This window comes from Sphaerodactylus townsendi, linkage group LG01 (genome assembly GCF_021028975.2).
Source record: "Sphaerodactylus townsendi isolate TG3544 linkage group LG01, MPM_Stown_v2.3, whole genome shotgun sequence".
NCBI classification, from domain to species: Eukaryota; Metazoa; Chordata; class Lepidosauria; order Squamata; family Sphaerodactylidae; genus Sphaerodactylus; species Sphaerodactylus townsendi.
This window is the reverse complement of record NC_059425.1, coordinates 55355845-55375428: the sequence shown is the minus strand read 5'-3', so window position 1 is coordinate 55375428 and position 19584 is coordinate 55355845. Positions and strand designations below refer to the sequence as shown.

The window sequence follows — 19584 nt, the reverse complement described above, 5'->3', positions numbered from 1 at the left end:
ACTGAAAAACCCACTAAAAATACAAAACCCCACAGTGGGTGGAGCTTCAGACATGTAATGGGGGGGGGGTTGAACCCAGGAACCCCCCTTACCCACGTTCTTGCATCCCAGTAAGTCTTCCCTCAAAGGTCAAAACAGCCTAGGAAGGACCCTGCCCCTCCCCTTGTCTTTTACTAACAGATGCCACACCTTGGAATGCTGTGGTTGCCTAGTAACAGCCCTACAGATTGTTAAAGCTACATGCATTCCTCTTATAATGCTGGGGTTTTTTTTTAGCTTCCACAATGAATTTTTTTTTTTAGATTTCAGATTTTTCAGTAAACCTGGGATGTTGTTCCAGTTTGTAAAAATATCTGCCTTTCCTGTTCAGAGATCCAATCATGGGATTTAAGTATCCTTAGATTTGGCCAACTTTACCATTACAACATACGAGGACCTATAAGAAACTTGCAGAGAGGGTGCAACCCTTCACTCTCACTTCCTTCCATCTTCACCCTTCTCTAACAATCTTCATCCCATTTCTCACAATCTCCCCATCTGCCAATCTTCTCTTTCTCCTCCTCTTGTTCTCTGACATTCTCCCCATCTGTCAACCTACCCCCCATCTTCTGTGCACCTACCCCTTTTCAATCTATCCTTCTTTCTGTCAATATACCCCCTCTCCCTTTTGCCGGCCTACCCTTTCATCACTCTCGCCCTCCCTCCCTTCCTCTTGCATTCATTAACTCACCCCATTCCTTTTTGCCCCAATCCTTTTCCATTAACTTCCCTTTCTCTTTTGCCCACCTATCCTTTCTACATCAATTTCCCCCTCCCCTTATCTGTCAACCTACCCCCATCCCTTTTGCCTCACCTCTTGTCCATCAATTTCACACTCCCTTTATCTCTTCTCCCAATTTGCCCCCCTTCTGCCCGCCATGCCTTCTCCATCAATTCAACCTTCCCCTTCTCTATCAGCCTACTCCCTTTATTCCACACACCCACATGCATTCCCCTCATCTCTCTTTCTTCATCACCAAGCCTGTGGCACATGGTCTGACTGTGACAGCATCAAAGAGATGATCCAGACCCAGCAGCATCTGAGAACTGCTCTGGGCCCAGAGAGGCTCCTGTACAATTAAACTGATATAGCCAGGCTGGGAGAGGCTCCTGGACGCTGATGTCGCCACTAGCTAGGAAGAAAAAGGTAAGCACTTTGTTGGCGTATGCAGACAATGCTTTCTATTTTGGGAAAGAATTTAAACCCCCTGATATATTTTTAAGGATGTCCCCCAAGTTTACAGAAACATCTTTTTTCAAGTCAGTATGGCTCCAATCCACAGAGTTAGATATCCGCAGATAGGGACATACCTAAAAATAGTATATACCAGTAGATGATGATCTTTGTGTATACTGCAGATTTGTATAATATTTTGGGGAATGTGTCTGTTTTTCATATGAGATTTATTTTGTTCACAATTAATCTATATATATAAAAATCTAACAGTGTGTTTGTCCCTGATGGTCTCCCACAGAAGCTGCTGGACGGATCGCCCCCAAATTTTCACAGGACATCCCTCCCTGTTGTGGGCAGGTAATCGGACCTTCAAATCACCGAAAATCCATACCTGAGCCAGGTAAAACGTCTTTCTCCTGGTGCACCAGGCCATGAAGCTGGCTCTGTTTAACTGTTACCCTATAGGAATACTGCAGTAGCGCGTCTGTGGCCTGAGGGCTTGGTCTGAGGACTTAGAATGTTCGTGCAGATGGGTAGAGATGAGCAGTGAAAACAGTAAATAGGTAATACTGGTGGGTAATACGAGTGGAAGTGAAACACATTCACACTTTGCCGTCTGAGACGTCAGGTGGGGTTCCCCCCCCCACACACACGCAGGTAACTTTCACTCTCTGTGCCTCACCCACTGCTACCACACAATACACATCCAGCTCATCCTCACACACCCACTCTGCCCTCCCTCACATCGAACTACCACGTACCCACTTCCGCACCCATACTGCCATAGCTCTTTACTAAAAGCTTGCAGCTGGAGTTTGCCTTTTTCTTCTACAATCCACGGGGTGGGGCTAACCAACACTTCTGCTCCGCTTTGCATCGCGGGTTCCCTTTAAGAACCCAGGGAGCTGGCCTCGATCTGAGCGCCTCACCACCCTGCCTCTGCTGCCTGACTGGGATAGCCTGCTTGCCCCAGTTCTGCCTTACCCAAGCCAGGACTGTGCGTGCCAACCAGCCTCATGGACAGTGGGATTCGCACTCTGGACAATTCCGTTGTGGAATGGAAAGGGTTACCTTATACTAAAAAAACAAGACAGCACCATATAAAGATGTGCATTGAAAAGGGAAAGAGGGATTCCATTTGACCACCCCAAAAAGCTATGCTGGGGATCATTGGACCTGCATGGACATCTGTGTGGGTTGCAGACTGTGATGAGAAGGACAATTGCCACAGCAACGTGTGGCTGGGCCCGCTAGTAGATCATAATAATAGTAATATGCTACTGAATGCTTTTAATGTAACATGGCATTTATACAGTAACATTTCATAAATATGCCTAAGAGTACAATTTTATTCATAACTATGGTATAAATGATGCATTTTATTTTTATTTATTTATTTATTCGATTTGATAAACCGCCCTACCCCCAGAGGGCTCAATTCAAGCCTTGGTTTGAATTTTATGTTGATACAACATGGTAGTAAAACTAAGCTTGAGTTAAAAGTATTGTATGTATTTCAATTTTCTACAAAATGTTTTGTGCCTTTGGGGAAAAAGTAGACTTTTTCCATAGCTTCAAAATATCTGGAAATTTTACATCTCCAGCTATATCAACAGACCTGTGTTTCACAGGAGGACCTCCTGGAGAGGAGGAAGAGAATGATATTAGTTTTTCTTGTAATTAACAAAATAAGTGTTGCTTGTGATGAAAACCTTTTTGAGGTTCCCAACCTTTTGAAAGCTCCTACCAGGGATATTTGGGAATTTGACACTGGATTACATGGTGGGCAATAGCAACTAAATGGCTGCCAGTTAGGTTAGCAGACCCAGTGACAAAATGATTGCCACAGTTTAACTTCAGTAACACAATGCTGTGTTGTGCTGTGTTGGCAGCTGCTGCCAAGCAGCATATTAAAAAATCTGCACAGCCAATGAGATGCCTTGTTGGGAAAAAACCCTACCTGACTCCATTCACTTCCAAAAAGCATTTGGTGGGCACCAGAGAAGGTGTCAGCAGACCCACGAACAAGAAAAATCTTGCCATCATGACAAGGAAAACCACATACAAATAAAGAGGTAACAAGTTCACATCTGAGGGAGATCGAAGAGGGTTCTGTAAGACTATAACACTCTGACAAACTGCTGGATTTAAATAAGATGCATCACTTGCCTCACACCACTTGCTCAGTTTCTGGGTGACAGGTTGTAAAGGATTCAATGGTGTTGATGAGCGGGTCAGCCGCCTGGCCTTGACTACATTCCACAGCCCGGGCGATGGGCCAGCTTCTCCGGCGGAGACCTTATCTCTGCGAGGGAGATGAGACCTCCTCCTGGCTCCCCATGGGAACTGTGGGAGGGGAGATGGGATGGACAGAGTTATAACCTGTGGTGCTTCTAAGCGGAGATCTTAATTCCCGCCACTCGGGCGCGGTAATGTGGAGCTTTCTACCAAGGGATGTCTGAATAAACGGTCTTTTACACCCAAGAAGCCTTTTATTTCTGGCTTCTGGCGGAATTCACTTACATTGTGGTGCTTAGGAAACTATCGCTCATCTATCTTCACTAGTGCACAGGTGGACCCTGGTGTACTCGCATGGAGAGGTTGGAATGTTCCTGTGGAAGGTCTGCAGCCCCCCAAAGAGGGCTCTCCTGAGACTCTCCCTTCTGGATTTAGAGGAAGGCCGGGCGGAGAGGAAATGGTTCTCGCTGGTGATACTCTTTTCCGTCCTACGTGAACAGACGCACGAAGTCTTCCCCACCGCTGGAACGAGGAGGACCCAGAAGACGCACCATGGGGACTTACATGAGTCGCTTTGGGGCTTGCTCCATGGATCGAAATGCCTGTGGATCGTGTCATCGCCCGCTGCGATGGGATTACAAAACCCCAGATGCACAACCTTACCTGTCACGGAGGAGACGGCCTGACCACCTTCATGCAACACTCAGTAGTTCATTGGAACAGCATCTCGACTGGTTCGTATTTTGGTGATGCTCCCCAAAGATCCACCGCGGCATAGCACTGGGGCCCGTCCGACCACCGGGTGACACTGGGACTATACCAGGGATTGGGAGGGGTGATCGCCTTCCGACCGGACCCCCCCAGATCCCGACCAGCGGCTGCACCCGAGATGCCCTCGGAGCCACCGTGGGCACTCCATCGCCCAAGGCCCAGATGGAAGAGGAGTCCGAGAGTTCCGCACTCCCAGCCGGATCTATTCCCTCTCCCATCGAAGAGAGCTGGGATGAGGAAGTGGGCCGACTGGGGCAGATGCCCAAGAAGCCTGGGCTCGTGGAACGCCAGCTATGGGAAGAGGAACGCAGAGCAGCTGCAGCAAGAGCGCGGAAAACCTGCAAAGAGACCGGAACAGTAGCGAAGAAATCCAACTCGAATTGGACCGTGCCAAAGACGCTGCTGCAACGCAATATGCGAGAATCTATCAGTCCATGATAAAGTCCTGGAACACCTTAAACTGACTTCTAGCAGTCAACGCTGAAAGCTGCTTCAGGCCTTATGACGAAGTGAACTTACTGCAGCTGTTCAACGGGATCTAACTGGCTAAATTGGAACGCCAGAGAAAGCAGCTTTGCATGCGCATTCAGGGATGCATTGACTCGCAAGGAGAGAGAGCTGGCTGCCTTGGAGAGGAACGAATCCGAAGAAGCAGCAGACCAGGACAACCCAAGTTGGAGTCCACGCTGTCACTGGTGGCCAGCCGGCTTCAGAGGGCGACGCTGCTGGGTCCTGCTACCTTCCAAGGACCGGTTCCCACCGGACGCCAGCGTAACTGGCGCGCTGGTACCTCCACCTCCACTGATTCCGCCCCCCCGCGCAACTGCTGCCCCAACCTTGCTCAACCTGGCGTTAGAACTGGCGGGCTTAAGGGGCTGGAGTAGGGGATACTACAGACCTCCAATACCCGTCTGGCCGATGGGACCGCTTCCAAACTTCTACTTCATCTTGCAACTCGATGCCCACATGGAGGATTATGACGATTTATACCGGTCTGAGCGCCGAAAATGACGACATCGGCTCAGTCCTGGATGCATGGCAGCCGACTGGTTTGTGACTCTTTGAACCTGCAAGATGAAGATACCGCGACGGTGCTCAAGTGCCTCCAAGCCTTTAAGGGCTCTTCCAAGATCCGGTGCTGAAAATGAAGCTATCCGCGACCATCAAATCTATATTCAGCAAGGCAACCGCCAAGCAGAATTTGCCCGTGAATTTCAGGCGGCGGCTGCTCCGACTCTCCTGGAGTGGCCTGACGCGCATGAAATGCGAATACTTCGATGCTGTTGACGGCAAGCTGCGCGGAAACGGTGTTTTTAATTCGGTTCCCCGCACTATTGCTGATTGGATCGAATTGGGATCCCAGGTGGCGCCTCCGCTTTTGAGTATCATTGCAGCCGGGAGGTCACCACGCTTCAAAACCCGCCACTACGCCCACTCGCCAAGCCTCCAGCCGCCTCTAAATGGCATTCACTGAAAGCCGACTGGGATTGTGTCTTTACTGCGAGGACCAGGTCATCTCGGCCAACTGCCCTAAAAGTAGCCAACCGCTTCCTCGCTAATTTTACCCGCCGCCACCACGCGAATCCGGCCGTTTCCCAGCAGGCTCGCCTTTAAGGCAGTCATCGGTTAAGCACCCAGAGGAGGGGAAGCAGCTGTTTGTCTTTCTTCAGCCCCCCATGGACATGGGTTCGACTCCAGACGCTGCGAGTGAAGGTAGCCATATTACAATCCAAGCCGCTTCTGGCCAACCGGCCATATCGTGATAGCCTCAGCCCTTTGTGGGATTCTGGCCGCTCCCATTGCTTAATGCTGCCCCAGGATGGAGGAGCTAGGTCCAGACCAAGTACCGGTTATTCTATACCATTCACCCAAATGGACGGCAGTCCTCGAGCTGGCTGACCGCCCAGTTCAAAAACGAATCGTTCTCTCGCTACGACCATTGGGAGAAAATTAGCTTTATTCTGGCGCCAGTGGCCCACCCCTCCATAGTTCTTGGCATGCCATGGTTGTTGTTGCATGAACCAAAATTCCTTTGGAAAGAAAAGGATCTTAGAATTTTCACTGACCCTCCCCGCGGTGAACAGATGAATTGGGAAAACTCAGCTCTCCTGACAATAATAACTCGCTTCATCATCAGCTTATTGCTCTCGATTCTACCGCATTCCAATCGAGTACCAAGATCTAGCCAGAGTATTTCAGGAGCAAGAGAATGCCATCAGTTGCCACCCCATAGAGACATCGACTGCAAAATCGTATCATACAGCCAGGGGCTTAACTGCCCAAAAGGTAGAATCTACCGCGATGAGTCCCAATGGAGGAGAAGGAACTGCGTGCCTTCTTAGACAAGAACCTCGCCATGGTTCACACGGCGGGCTACCAAACACACACATACCCTGTATTGTTTGTAAAAAAAAAGATGGGTCTCTTAATGCAAGCACTGCACAGATTACCTGAGGACTCAATGCAGTCTCCCTGTCCAATAAATACCCTTTGCCATTAATCAAGGACCTTTTAGACGCATTGCGGACGATTCCTGCCTAAGTTGGACCTTTGAGAGAAGCTTACTACAGGGTCAGAATTGCTGAAGGCTATGAACACTTGACTGCATTTAACACAAAGTTTGGACAGTTTGAATGATTAATAATGCCATTCGGTTAAGTGGCCCCCGGAGCTTTTATGGCCCTTATCAAATCTAAGTTCTCCATGATTTATTGTACAAGGGGTAGTGGTGTACTTAGATGACGCTTAATTTATTCACAAACCATGGAGGAGCATGAAGCATTGGTTCGAAGTATTAAAACGCTTGCTCAACAACTCCCTTTGCCAAACTTTCCAAGTGCTGTTTCCACCAAACCTCTATTGACTATTTGGTTACCGGATCTCGCCTAGGGCCTAAAAAAAATGGATCCTGCTAAGATTGATGCAGTCCCTCCGTCTGCCCCTACCAGCCTAAAAAAGAACTCCAATCTTTCTAGGCTTTGCTAATTTCTGTGACTTTATAACTTCAATTCGCTGAACTGACTCTCCCACTCACAGACCTCCACGCATCTGCTAAGGGTAAAGATCCACTGACCGCCAAGCCTCGGCCCCCCCTTTCCTGGTCTAAAGAATGTCAGACAGCCTTTCAGCTTTTAAAATCTGCTTTTACTACTCAATCCCATCCTAAAGCACCTGACCCAGATCTCCGCTTAGGTCACTGATGCCTCGACAGCTTGGGGCAGCCCCAGTTTGCAGAAATAAAGATGATAGGCTGGTTCCGTGTGCTTATTTATCAAAGAAATTCTCCGCGCTGAACTCAACTGGACTGTAGGGGATAAAGAGACTGCGGCCATCAAAGTAGCACTCTCCACTTGGCGCCACTGGCTGGAGGGGGCTAAACACCCCTTTCAAGTTTGGTCGGATCACAAGAACTTGGCCTCCGTAGCAGGTTCGAGGCTCGCCATGATGCCCCGCCCGGGCTGGACATTTTGGCTTTCTAAAAACTCTGCATTTGGCCCCAGCCGCCAAGCCTTGGTGGCGCTAAGGCGTAGGGGACATTGAAACGATATTAAAGGTTGCCCTGTTTGTGCAGAAGCCAAGAACGCTCCGAAACCCCATGGTTTCAGGTTCTCCGGGTGGCCTCCCTCACTTTGGAAGTTAATAATCTCCATGGATTTTATTACAGATTTGCCAGAAAGTCATGGCAACACGGTCTTGTGGGTGGTGGTGGACTTATTTTCTAAACAAGCCCATTTCATCCCATGTGCTTCCATCCCCTCCGCTCCTAAGTTAGCGCGTCTGTTCATTCAGCATGTTTACCGTCTACACTCCGCCCACTGTTAAGGTGGTCTCCGACCGCTGCCCCCAGTTCATTTCAAAGTTCTGAAAGCTTTTTTAGGGTTGTTAGGGGCCGCCCGGGCGGTTGCCGCCCCCCTACCACGTTCAAAGTGACGGTGAGTCGGAGAGAACGAACAGAACTCTAGAGCAGTATTTACGTTGTTACACCAACTACCACCAAGACAATTGGTGCGAGCTAATTCCGTTTGCAGAGTACGCCTATAATAATGCGGTGCATAGCAGTACAAAGACCCCCTTCAAGTTGTGTCCGTCGCTTCCTTCCCGGCGTTGCCGCAACTACCTGCGGAAGCATTGATCCTCCTGAGTTTCAGCAGTGGATTTCATCTCTGGTCGAGGGTGGAAAATGGTCCAGACTGCCTTACAACAGGCTAAAGACTCCCAAAAGCTGTAAGCGGATAAGCACCGCCGGATTTCCCTCATGCGTGTGAGCGCCCTGGGTGTATTTGTCTACCAAAAATCTCAGAGACGTGCATAAATTTTCAAAACTAGGCAAAGATTTGGGACCTTTTCAGATTACTAAAGTGATTAATGATGTCACTGCCCGATTGGATTTGCCTAACTCTCTTAGTAATATCCATCCTGTCTTCCATTCCAGTTTACTCAAGGAGGCTCCCGTTTCCGATGCCTGGCACGACCCGCCGGAGAGACCCCCACCGACTATTATTGATGGCCACAAGCATTACAAAATTGACGCCATCCTGGACTCTCGCTTTAATCGCAAACGCTTACAATATTTAGTCTCTTGGGTGGGGTATTCCTCTGGGTATAATCAATGGGTTTATTCCGAAAATATTGACGCCCCCGCCCTCATTTCTGCTTTCCACCGCGCCTTTCCGCACAAACCTGGGGGGGAGGGGTCTTTTTTAAGGGAGGCAGAGTGTAAAGGATTCAATGGTGTTGATGAGCGGGTCAGCCGCCTGGCCTTGACTACATTCCACAGCCCGGGCGATGGGCCAGCTTCTCCGGCGGAGACCTTATCTCTGCGAGGGAGATGAGACCTCCGTTCCCATGGGAATCCGGGAGGGGGGATGGGATGGACAGAGTTATAACCTGTGCTTCTGGCGGGAGATCTTATTCCTGCCACTGCGTGTACGTGAGCTTTCTAGGATGTCTGAATAAACGGTCTTTTACACCCAAAAGCCTTTTATTTCTGCTTCTATGGAATTCCTTACACAGGTCAAGGTGAGCTGAGGTACTTTTTTGTTAGCTGTCATGCTGCCTCAGACTCTGATGAGTCCTCTCTCAAAGGCCAAATCTCTCTCCCCCTGCTATTTACTGACAGAAACCAAGGCTTGAATTGAGTCTGGCAATACTGTGACTGCCTACCAATGGTCACTTAAGACATTTGTTTCTTAAAGCTATAGGTGGTGCTTCTATCTTTTTAAAGGTTTTAATCACCTAGTCCATTTTTACCCCTTGCATTTCAAATTTTTATGCAAATCTGAGGCTTTTTTCAGTTTGTCTTGTCTGTTCATGGTGCTGGTTTCTAGATTCAAGAATCCACAGATTTAGCTAGGTTGAGAATTAGATATACTGACAGTGAAGATAAACCCCTCAGACCTCCACAAGACAGTGCAGATAAAATAATGAATGTAGAATTGAAGCAATTGCTTTTGTTCATATTTGACTATGTACAGAAGAACTCACAAGAAACATTCAGTAAACTTATACCAAGATGCATCCCAGCTTTCTTTTTGATATTCAAGTACCATTTGGAAGAACTGGCTTGGTTTTCGTATTCCTCCAGAAAAATCCAAGTGCCTTGACACCATGGAAGCTGTTGCTGTTGAGGTGCAGTTATGCCCCATACATAGCACTGGGAAGCAAAAAGAGAGGACCTGCTCAGATAGCCTAGCTATTGGGGATACTGAGGCAGTTAGGAATGACTGTATTCCTGCTGAAGGAAGCTGGAAGCAGCATTCAAAATTAGCCCAGTTCCTGAGGCAACACAGCCCTACAGAGACTTGGTGTGTTATTTAGGTTGCAATCCTACCAGAACTTTTGTGAAAGTGAGGCCCACTGAATATGTTACCCTAAACAAGCTGGGGAAATGAGCTGGAGACCAAAGCAAGAAACGGTTACTGATATTGATAACTTGTGCATACCGGAATAATTCTGATGGAAAACTGGGCCATAACAGAAACCCAGTTTGAAAATGTTATAATGAAGTTCCTCTACCCATGGGTAAGGCATGCAAAACGCAAACACTGCAATAAAGAAATGCAAGGTCTGGTGGCCTGAATGAAACTGGTGATACATAATTATAAAATTATTATGAAATGAACTATACTGTATATACTCGTGTATAAGCCTACCCGTGTATAAGCTGAGGCACCTAATTTTACCACCAAAACCTGGGAAAACTTATTGACTAGCGTATAAGCCGAGGGTGGGAAATGTAGCAGCTACTGGTAAATTTCAAAAATAAAAATAGATACCAATAAAATAAAATAGATACAGTGGTGCCTTGGTTGGGGTTTGAGGAAGCCCAGCCAGCAGGGAGGCAGAGGGAGCTCCTTATTTGGTCAGTGACATCAGGGGGAGTCACTGCCCAAATAAGGAGCTCCCTCTGCCTCCTGGCTGGGGTTTGAGAAAGCCCAGCAACAAGTGGCTTGTGCAGCTGCACAGAGGTCGTCCTGGGCCACGCCCCCAGCCTCGGCAGAGGCCTGAAGAGCCCGCAGGCTGTTAGGGTTTCCCCTTTGCCCTCCGGGGAGGGCAGCAACAAGCGGCTTGTGATTGCTGGTAAGTGGTGACTCGCGTATAAGCCGAGGGGGCATTTTTCAGCCTTAAAACAGGGTTAAAAAACTCGACTTATACGCGAGTATATACGGTATGTATTTCTAAGAGTATAACCAAATTTTGATTTAGTGTAAAACTAATCCAAAAAGTTATCATTCCAAAAATGAAACATTCATCAGGTTGCAAATATTAAGACTAATCCAGCAAGAATAAGAATACAATCCAAGGGGGAAGGAGGCTAAAGCTGCATTGGAAGTGGTGGGAGTCCTACACCAACATCCAAGCCCACTGTACTATCCAAAGTGGCATAGATGTCAACACTGGACCAGACCTTCCCAGCCAGCATAAGGGGCGTTCCCAGAGGCAGAGCAAATATTAGTGGCCACTCAAGTGTTCTTCCAGGCCAGGAATGTCCTCTCCCAGTGGCACAAACTTACGCCACCAAAACGTGTGGAATAACTCATTCTGAGCAATGGGCTTTCCTGAGGAGTAAAGGTTTTCCTCTTCTCCGGCACCAGTGCTGCCAATTGTCTCCTTGGAGGCAGTGTGGTGGTACCATTTCCAGTTGCTGCTCTTCCGTCTCCCCCATCTTTTGGAACTGGGCTGCCTGTCTTTAAGTAGAAAACCATGATTTCAATTAAGTCTTACTGACTAGTGATCTAAATTATGATTATCCACCTTTGGGTGAAGAAACAGATCTGTGGCCTCTTTGTTCAGCCAAGCATATATTTAGGCCACTAGAAAAGTACTGACTGGCAATCTCTTCCCTGCCCATGCCTTGACACACAAGATCAGGGGTCTGCAACCTGTGGCTCCGGAGCCGCATGCGACTTTCAGCCTTATACTGTGGCTCTGCATGGCCTGGAGGTTGGAGGGTAGCATGAGCGTGTCTGGAAGGAGCAGGGCTGGAAGGAAAGATGAGTGGAGGGGCTGAACCGGAGGCAGCTCCATGCGTGAGGGCACATCTTTTTGCATTCCCTCCGCTTACCTCTCCTTCCAGCGCTGCTCTGGAGGGCTGCCCATGCCTGGAGACTGGAGGGTAGCGTGGGTGTGTCCCTCCAGAGTAGCTGCCATCCTCTCAGCTGCCATACCCCCTCTGTTGCATCAGGCAGAGGGGGTTTCCCTGCCCAGCACTGCTGCCTCCCGCTGTGCAAGAGACGGTGGCACCAGGCAGGCTGCAGCCACCATCCCCCCTCTACCCCATGGAGCAAGCAGCTGCCTGCTCCGTCGGGCAGATGGGGTTTCCCTGCCTGGCGCTTCCGCCTCCCAGCACTGGAAGGAAAGGTGAGTGGAGGGGCCAAAACGGAGGTGGCTCCATGTGGGGCCGCCTCTCCGGCTCAATAGATCTTCAGGGCTGTGGAAAACGGGTCTAAATGGCTCTTTGGGTGATAAAGGATGCCTACCCCTGCACTAGATGGATGTCAACTCTTCTGAGACACATCCATTTCAGGTGGCGCAGTGTCTTGTTCTTATGTTCCCCATGCCACCGACGGCACCCTCTAGCTGCTGCCTGCAAATATGAGTCATACTTAAGAATTTTCCAAGTGGCCAATTTCGCTCAGGTTATATACAGTAGCAAAACAAACTTCCCAAACAATTCTTACAATTCAGTACTGTTACTGAGTCTTAAAGAACATGCAGAATCTGTTGTATTGATGTCAAAACAGAAATGTCAAAACGCAATTTGCACCAGAAGACTACTCATTCCCGCAACCACACAACAGGATTGCTAGCAAATTTCCAATATCTATAATCAATCAACCTGGCTCAAGGTTGTCTTCAAGGAAGTGCTGCTTTCCATATTCCCTTAAGCTTGTAACTATGCAAAGCTTTAATTTCATTTATACTAAAATACATTCTGAGCAGCCCAATCCACAGTCCTGGGCAGCAAGGGATGGCACCATCGAGGCACTTCTGAACAGCAAATGTCACGGCTGGCACCCTGGACTAATGCCACCAAAAGGGTAGCGTAAGTCGATTCAGCCCTTGAAGGGCTTTCAGCTGGCCAAGGAGGTTTGTTGTTTTTCCTGCTTTTTTGTTGTTTTCCTGCTGCCCTATGCTGCTCTAAAGCCCTCTGGGGTCAGTATTGCATCTCAGCACCTCGGGCTGTGGATGGGGCTGCTGATTTAGTCAGTGTAGGTAAGAGTAAAAAATCATACAAACTCTAGAACATCCCCAAGGGTAAGAAACAGTACGGCATTTCACAGATGGGCCATGGTGTTTTGAAAAGTCATAGGAGTTTCAGGTCATGGACTTCATTTTCTTTATTTTACACAGTGAGTCAAAAGTAGAGGTCAAGTTGACCACGTCTAAAGATGGCTGAATTAAATTTGATCTTACATAGAAAGTAATTTTTTATGATTTCTCACAGAATTGGCATCCAAGTAGTAGTCATGGTTGTTTCAGAAAAATATTGTGGAATAGGTAACTGAAACAGCATTCTAGCAGCCAGTTAATTAAAGACTAGCAGTAAAGCCCATTGTACAAACAAATAAAATGGTCTCTAGAAAACTGTTGGTGGGGTTAACCGTGCCCACCAACGGGGCTAATCCCTCCTGCTTTTCCGCCCCGCAATTTGCCACAGATAGCAAAAACCTAGCCAAATTGAATGAAAAAAAGCTTGCTTACAGATTCACACATACACAGGCTCCCTTATCTTTGCAAATGGGCTCTCCTTTCTCAGAACCCTTCCCCCCACAGCAGGCTTCCCTAACTTTGCAAATGGGTTCTTCTGGCTCAGTTGAACTGACAGAGTTTGTCCCATGTTTCCAGACAGGAAGTTCTTCAAAGTTCCTTACAGGGATCTAGACCTAGTAGGGAGAAGAACACAGTGGGGATAGGAGGGAAGTAGGACTTCCTCCTGCATTTTCTCCTCTTTTCAAGGCTTGCCGCTGCCAGGGAGAAGCAAAACACCATGGAGGGAGGAGAGGAGTCTGGCTTTCTACAGCAAGGGCTGCTGGGAACAGCAGCCCTTACCCCTCCAGAAGGAACTGGAATCTGGACCCTCAAGCATGGCCAAGGACTGCACTTCTCGTCAGTCCTCACTTGTTCTGGTTCGTTGTTGGAAAAATGCTGCTCAATTATATAGTAAGATGGGTAAAGACTTCAGAAATCATGTGTACATCCCTATTTGAATTATCTAGTATAATTGATAGTAAGTACTTTATAGAAAATGTTCAGAATAGTACTATTTCTGTAGTTTCAAGACAATAAATACCCATCAAATTCCAGGGTGAACAGCAAAGCCTGAGCCAAAAATATTCAATTACTAAAAACAATGCAACAGCTATTGGACTGGTTGCTAGCATCTGCTGCTGCTGTTTGTGTTTTTACACACAATCTGTTCTCTCAAATTATTTTATAAAATGAAAATTCTAAATTTGGTTACTTAAGATGGTGACAACCCTGCAGCCATTCATCTTTGACATCTTCTATATACCCCCTGTACTGGTACCAACTAGTGAGGATTTCAAACATTTCAAGGAGATCTGTGACAGATACACCTCTGCTTCACAGAGGAGCAACAGAAAATACTTCATGGCATATAGCTGTTAAAGGGACAGAGCTTTTGCTCAATATCCATTTTGCCCAGGTGACAACTGGGCCTTCCTGAGAAACACCATTCCCTTACTCATGAACACCAGTAGAAAGGGTAATATTGTTAACTGTAAACAAGTCAGAACTCAACAAGTTTAGGAGAAACTGAGCCTGAGTATGCATCTCCCTAGCATGATTCAGAAGAATCAGGAACTGGACCAGGCTTGTACCCACCCCTTAAGGAAAAGCTCATCAACTTAAGGAAGAATTGGATGAAGTGGGGAAAATATAGTGACTACCCAAGCATCTTTGACCCCAGCAGAAAAAATAATGTTGGGACTGAAAAATAGAGAATAGTCTATACTTGCTGACCTATCAGTATTGCATACCTAAGATTCAACAGTGAGTGGTTACACCATGGAACTGTTGCTATACTCTGCTCCTTCTGCAGGGATCAGCATGTACAATATATACATGCTGCTTCTATTTGCTCTGACCTGGATGGTTCAACCCAGCCAAATTTTGTCAGATCTTAGAAGCTAAGCAAGGTTAGTACTTGGATGGAGACCACCAAAGAAGTCTGGAGTTGCAATGCAGAGGAAGGCAATTGCAAACCACCTCCGTTCATCTATTGGCTTAAAAACATTATAGGGTCACCATAAGATAGCTGTAACTTGACAACACTTTACACACACTATTTTGCAATGGCCAGTGATCAAGAATTCAATAACATTTCCATCACTCTTATTTTGGGCCCTAGTTTACATAAATCTGGCATGATAAGATCCCTATGTAACATTCTACAGACTATTAGAGCAGTGTAGGGCTGCCAGATCTCCCAGAGTTGTGGAACACTACTCATCTTCCTTAGCTACTACTGCTACTCCTCTCCCCCTGCTACTGGAAAATTGAGGGGAGGGTGGGATTACAGCAACACAGCACAGTCACTTCCAAAACAACATGGATATGACGACACCCCATAGGCGTGATATTCTAGCAGTCCAACCCAAACTCTATGGTTTTGGGTACACACCATAGAGACCCCCCATGTGACAATGTCACTTCCAGGTAGAACCAGAAGTGATGATGCTGTGTCAATAGTGATGTCATGAACCAGAGCACAAATCTCTATCCCACCACAGCAGGATCCTGAGTTTGTACAATCCCATGTCTGAAGTATATCTACTTTCCTTAAGATGCTCTGTACATGAATAACAGTACATTTTTCTAAACAAAATGGCTTATATTTCAACACTAAAAGCTATCCAACACTATTTTTGCTTATGCTTGCCAAAACATTTTTCAAACAGAAGTTCTTTGTATATTAACCACAATGTCCGGATCAGTTCACATTTTATTTTTAACATAAGGCACTATAAGATGATTTTTTCCCCCTTTTGGTCATGGTTCACTGTGTTCTGGAAAGCTCTGAAAATATGGAGTGTGCTATAATCTAGTCAATGGATTGTGAAATATTTCTTGAACTTTTGAAGTGTTCAGAAATTAATCAGGGGTTCTAGATGGGCAGTAGCCTGAAATACAGGTTTTGCATTATTTATCTTTCCTCCTATTCAGGCATGCAACCGTGGGGAAACATTTAAAGCATTCTAGGTTGTCCTCTCCATTCGTGTAGAGTCACATCTAGATCCAACAGATCTATTGTCCAGTGCAAACCTGGATCTCAGGGTAGAGAACAGTGATTCCTTAGCAGACAAATATTTCCTGAAGACGGTAAGCTTGGAGTCCACAATATGTATACTTATGTGGCTTTTGACAGGCAAGTTACCAAGTCAAAATAGTCAGCTCAGGGTGATTTTATTCTGCAACAACTATATTTAAAACTGTGAAACTTTTCCTGAAGTTTATTAGTATTACTTCACCATTTACCAGTTTTACAAGCTAATTATTTTCAGAGTATTTCTATTTTCCATTTTTGTACTGATAATTTTCCATAATCACATTGAAACAGCAAATTTCCTTGCCAACAAAGAGAAACTCAACATTCTTATAGCTAGTCTTATATTTTCTGACAGTCTACTCACACAGTCTTAAGAACAGACTATCAAGATAAAAACCATAACACTACATTAACTTGTATGACGTGCAATAGAACAAATAGAACACTTCTAACAACAAAAACAGATCACTGCTACCTAAAAACCCATTTTATTAAAATGTGAAAACACCTTAAAGAGAAGTCTCTCTTCAAGCTCAAAAAAATCATACTCCACTATCATAAGATGGACCAAATCCATGGTGAAAGAGGCTCCAACTTCTGGAGAGCCAGAATGGCATCACTATGGTAGCAAGAATCAACTGACATATGGGAAACAGGTCTCAGAGCAAGAGAGGAGACAGTGCTTCCTTGTGGCCACAGTAATGAGATGTTCAGAAAATAATGGTCTGTTGTGAAAATGCATATCAAGATTAACAAAACAGTTTTAAGGAGTGCTAGTCACTCTGTACACTAGTATAAGCATTATGTACATATCAGAACTTCAGTCTTACATTTTAATATAAGGAAAAATCAAGACACTATATAAATTGTCAATGTAGGCATTATCTCCTAGGATAAAACATCCTCCCCACCCTACTACAGATGCAGCACAAGTAAGTTTTTCCAAATTTTTACCGCATCCCATTTCCTGCCTGCTTCTTCCCCATATATCTGAGGCCTTTTCCCATCAGCCTCCAGAGAGCAAAAACTGATTGCACAGAGCTTCAGTGACCACAAATAAGAAGCACAAAGCCTTAAGGGAGAAAAAGGAAAGAAAATCCAACACCTTTAACCTTCACAAATGCAAGTCACACAAGGTATCAACTAAATGCAAGCTCATTCACCATATCACCATAATCACTACATGCAATAACCCCCCTTAAAAAAAGCAACAAGACATGAGGTTATTATTATAGTAATCAAGCTATTTACCAGGATCAAAGTCAGGGATGCGAGCTTGATAGTCTGCTCCGACCCTCATTCCTACATCTGCAATGGAAGAAAAAAGAAATGCATCTCTTAGAGGGGCGGTGGGGAGAAGACGCCTCTCTCTTCAGTGATGGAAGTGTGATCTTTAAACAATATAACAGAGTAGGTTCTGTGAACTAGGTCGAATCATCACAATAAATTCAGTGCAAGGCCAGCAATGTAAAATCTGCATGCAAAGCTGGCTATTTTCATACTCTCAAACCATCACCCCTTGAACAAGTGTGAAGAGAAAGAGAAAAGATGACCCCCTCCCGCCCCACACACACCGGAAAAAGAAAACCCCACTTCCTCTTCACAGATTTAGGTAGGCAATAATTTCCAAAGAGTGACACATTATTTAAAAGAAAATTAAAATAGGCAGAGGGAAGAATCCACACGGCTCTACAAAAACATTCCCTTTGGTTTATTGTGCCGACGTTGCACTGTGTTGTATGGGTGAACTCGGTAACGTGCCTTTTAACACAGAGACAGATATAAAGCAGTCAAGATCCAGACGCTGCACGTAGCCAGACCTGCACACACAGCTGTTCAGCGCCTGCATATGCACACAAGGTAATAATTTGCAAAGCTTTCCTGTACGCACTACACTCACACCCTAGAACGCAATGCAATGCCTTGCATGGGTTGCGGTTGTATTACACATGTGCCCATTGTGAAAACGCACACCCCCTTCCCGCGGGACAGGCGGACAGCCGTGCACACAGCCGCGCACGCGCCCGCTCACACGCACACACATAGACACACAGATACACGTTCACACTTTCCCCTCCCTCCGAGTCCCTCTCGCGCGCTCCCTCTCGCCACACTTTTTGCACGCGCATCTAACACGCGCCCCATGCAGTCGCAGCCAGCCAGAGCGCAGTGGCGAGGCTAGGCCCAACGCGATCCTATCGGCAAGGCGAGAGAAAACTCGCACCGTGCTCGTCACTGCTGTCGCCGCCGCCACCGCCGCCGCCGCTTTCCGCCTCGGAGAAATGCCCGTTGGAACCGGGGCTGCCGCCGTTCTTCGCGCCGTTGGGGGCCACCCTGCTCTTGGCGCCCCCCAGGAGCTCGGCTCCCTTCTCCATCATGCCCGGCATGACGGCAGCCCGGGTGAGGGGGCGGCGGGCGGTGGCAGCGGCTGCGGAACTGGGGGGGGAAGTTAATACGGAGCCGCCATGTTGGTGCCCCTTTCCCCCGCCCCCCCGCGGCTCAGGCCGCCGCGGCGCCGGCGCCTCCTCGCTGCTCCCCCCACCGCCTTTCTGTGCCCCTCCTCCGCCCACGGGTCGGGGATCCTTCCGCGCCGGCCCAGCCGGATCTAGTCCTGCACGTTGGACGATGCGGGGCGTTTGCGCGACTCTCGTGCCGCGCCTTGTCTGACTGCGGCCGGCCTTTCGCAGCTGGCGAGAGCGCGCTGGATTGTCGCGGGACGAAACGGGACTATTATACGGCTGGCGGCGGAAGGATGACCGAGGGTTTAACGCAGCCTCTAGTTGCTCTTCTTGAGGCCGAGGCTTCTTTTCCACCAAGCCAGGCCACTTTTTTCGGGTGGAGGTGGAAGGGAACCGCCGTCCCCTCATAGGTATGTTAACGTGTAAGTCAGTGCTAGAATAGGACTCTCTTGGTTGTGCTGACAGCTAGTTTTTGCGGAGTGAGGAACTGTGCGGTTTCCATGGGAAATTTAATTCCCCACGCCTAAGCCCAGGGTTGCTGCGAGGAAGAAGCTGAATCCCTTTGGGGATTAACCAAATTCAAAGGAGGCTGAAGTTGGTATCGAATTTTTAGTTCTTTATTTGCACTTCCCAGTTCTTTATTCATTAATGCTGTGACAAATGTTGAGGACAATTTAAAAGCTCTGAACCCCAAAATAAGGGTTGAGGCACCACAAATCATACAGCACACATTCAGGGAACTCTGCCTTTGTAAGGGACACATACTGTTTCCTGGTCAAACGTCCAGTTCTTACACCAGCTGCTCAGAAGTGGGGTGTCCCCCATCACCAACTTGCATGAAGTGGCATCTGAACCAAATGCTGCTCCTGGTACCAAAACCTCTTGTTGGAACCACCAAGAACCATACTTTCCCTTGCCCTAAATATCCTAGGTCCATTCTCTCCATCATAGTAATCTTAAAATTATTTATTCTGTGAAAACCTATTGGAGAGTTATTTATTTACAGTTGTCTATGTTGCCTCACTGATGTGGCTAAAATATCAATCAAAACAATATAAAACGTATAAAATCAATTCAACCAACACTGCTGTTTGCTGTAGTAATTTGTG

At 47.1% G+C, this 19584-nt stretch overlaps 1 protein-coding gene across 2 annotated transcripts in view; it reads right to left on the bottom strand.

Annotated features, from left to right (window-relative positions):
• Positions 1–18403, bottom strand: part of RCOR3 (REST corepressor 3) — a 40941-nt gene extending 22538 nt beyond the window's left edge. For both annotated transcript variants that reach the window (XM_048486010.1, XM_048486092.1), the window contains exons 1-2: positions 18241–18403; positions 17268–17324 (exon numbers count right to left, since the gene is read on the bottom strand). In XM_048486010.1, the coding sequence (XP_048341967.1) occupies positions 17268–17324; positions 18241–18403 (220 nt within the window). The remainder of the gene's footprint in view (positions 1–17267; positions 17325–18240) is intronic.
• Between the last annotated feature and the right edge of the window lie 1181 nt (positions 18404–19584).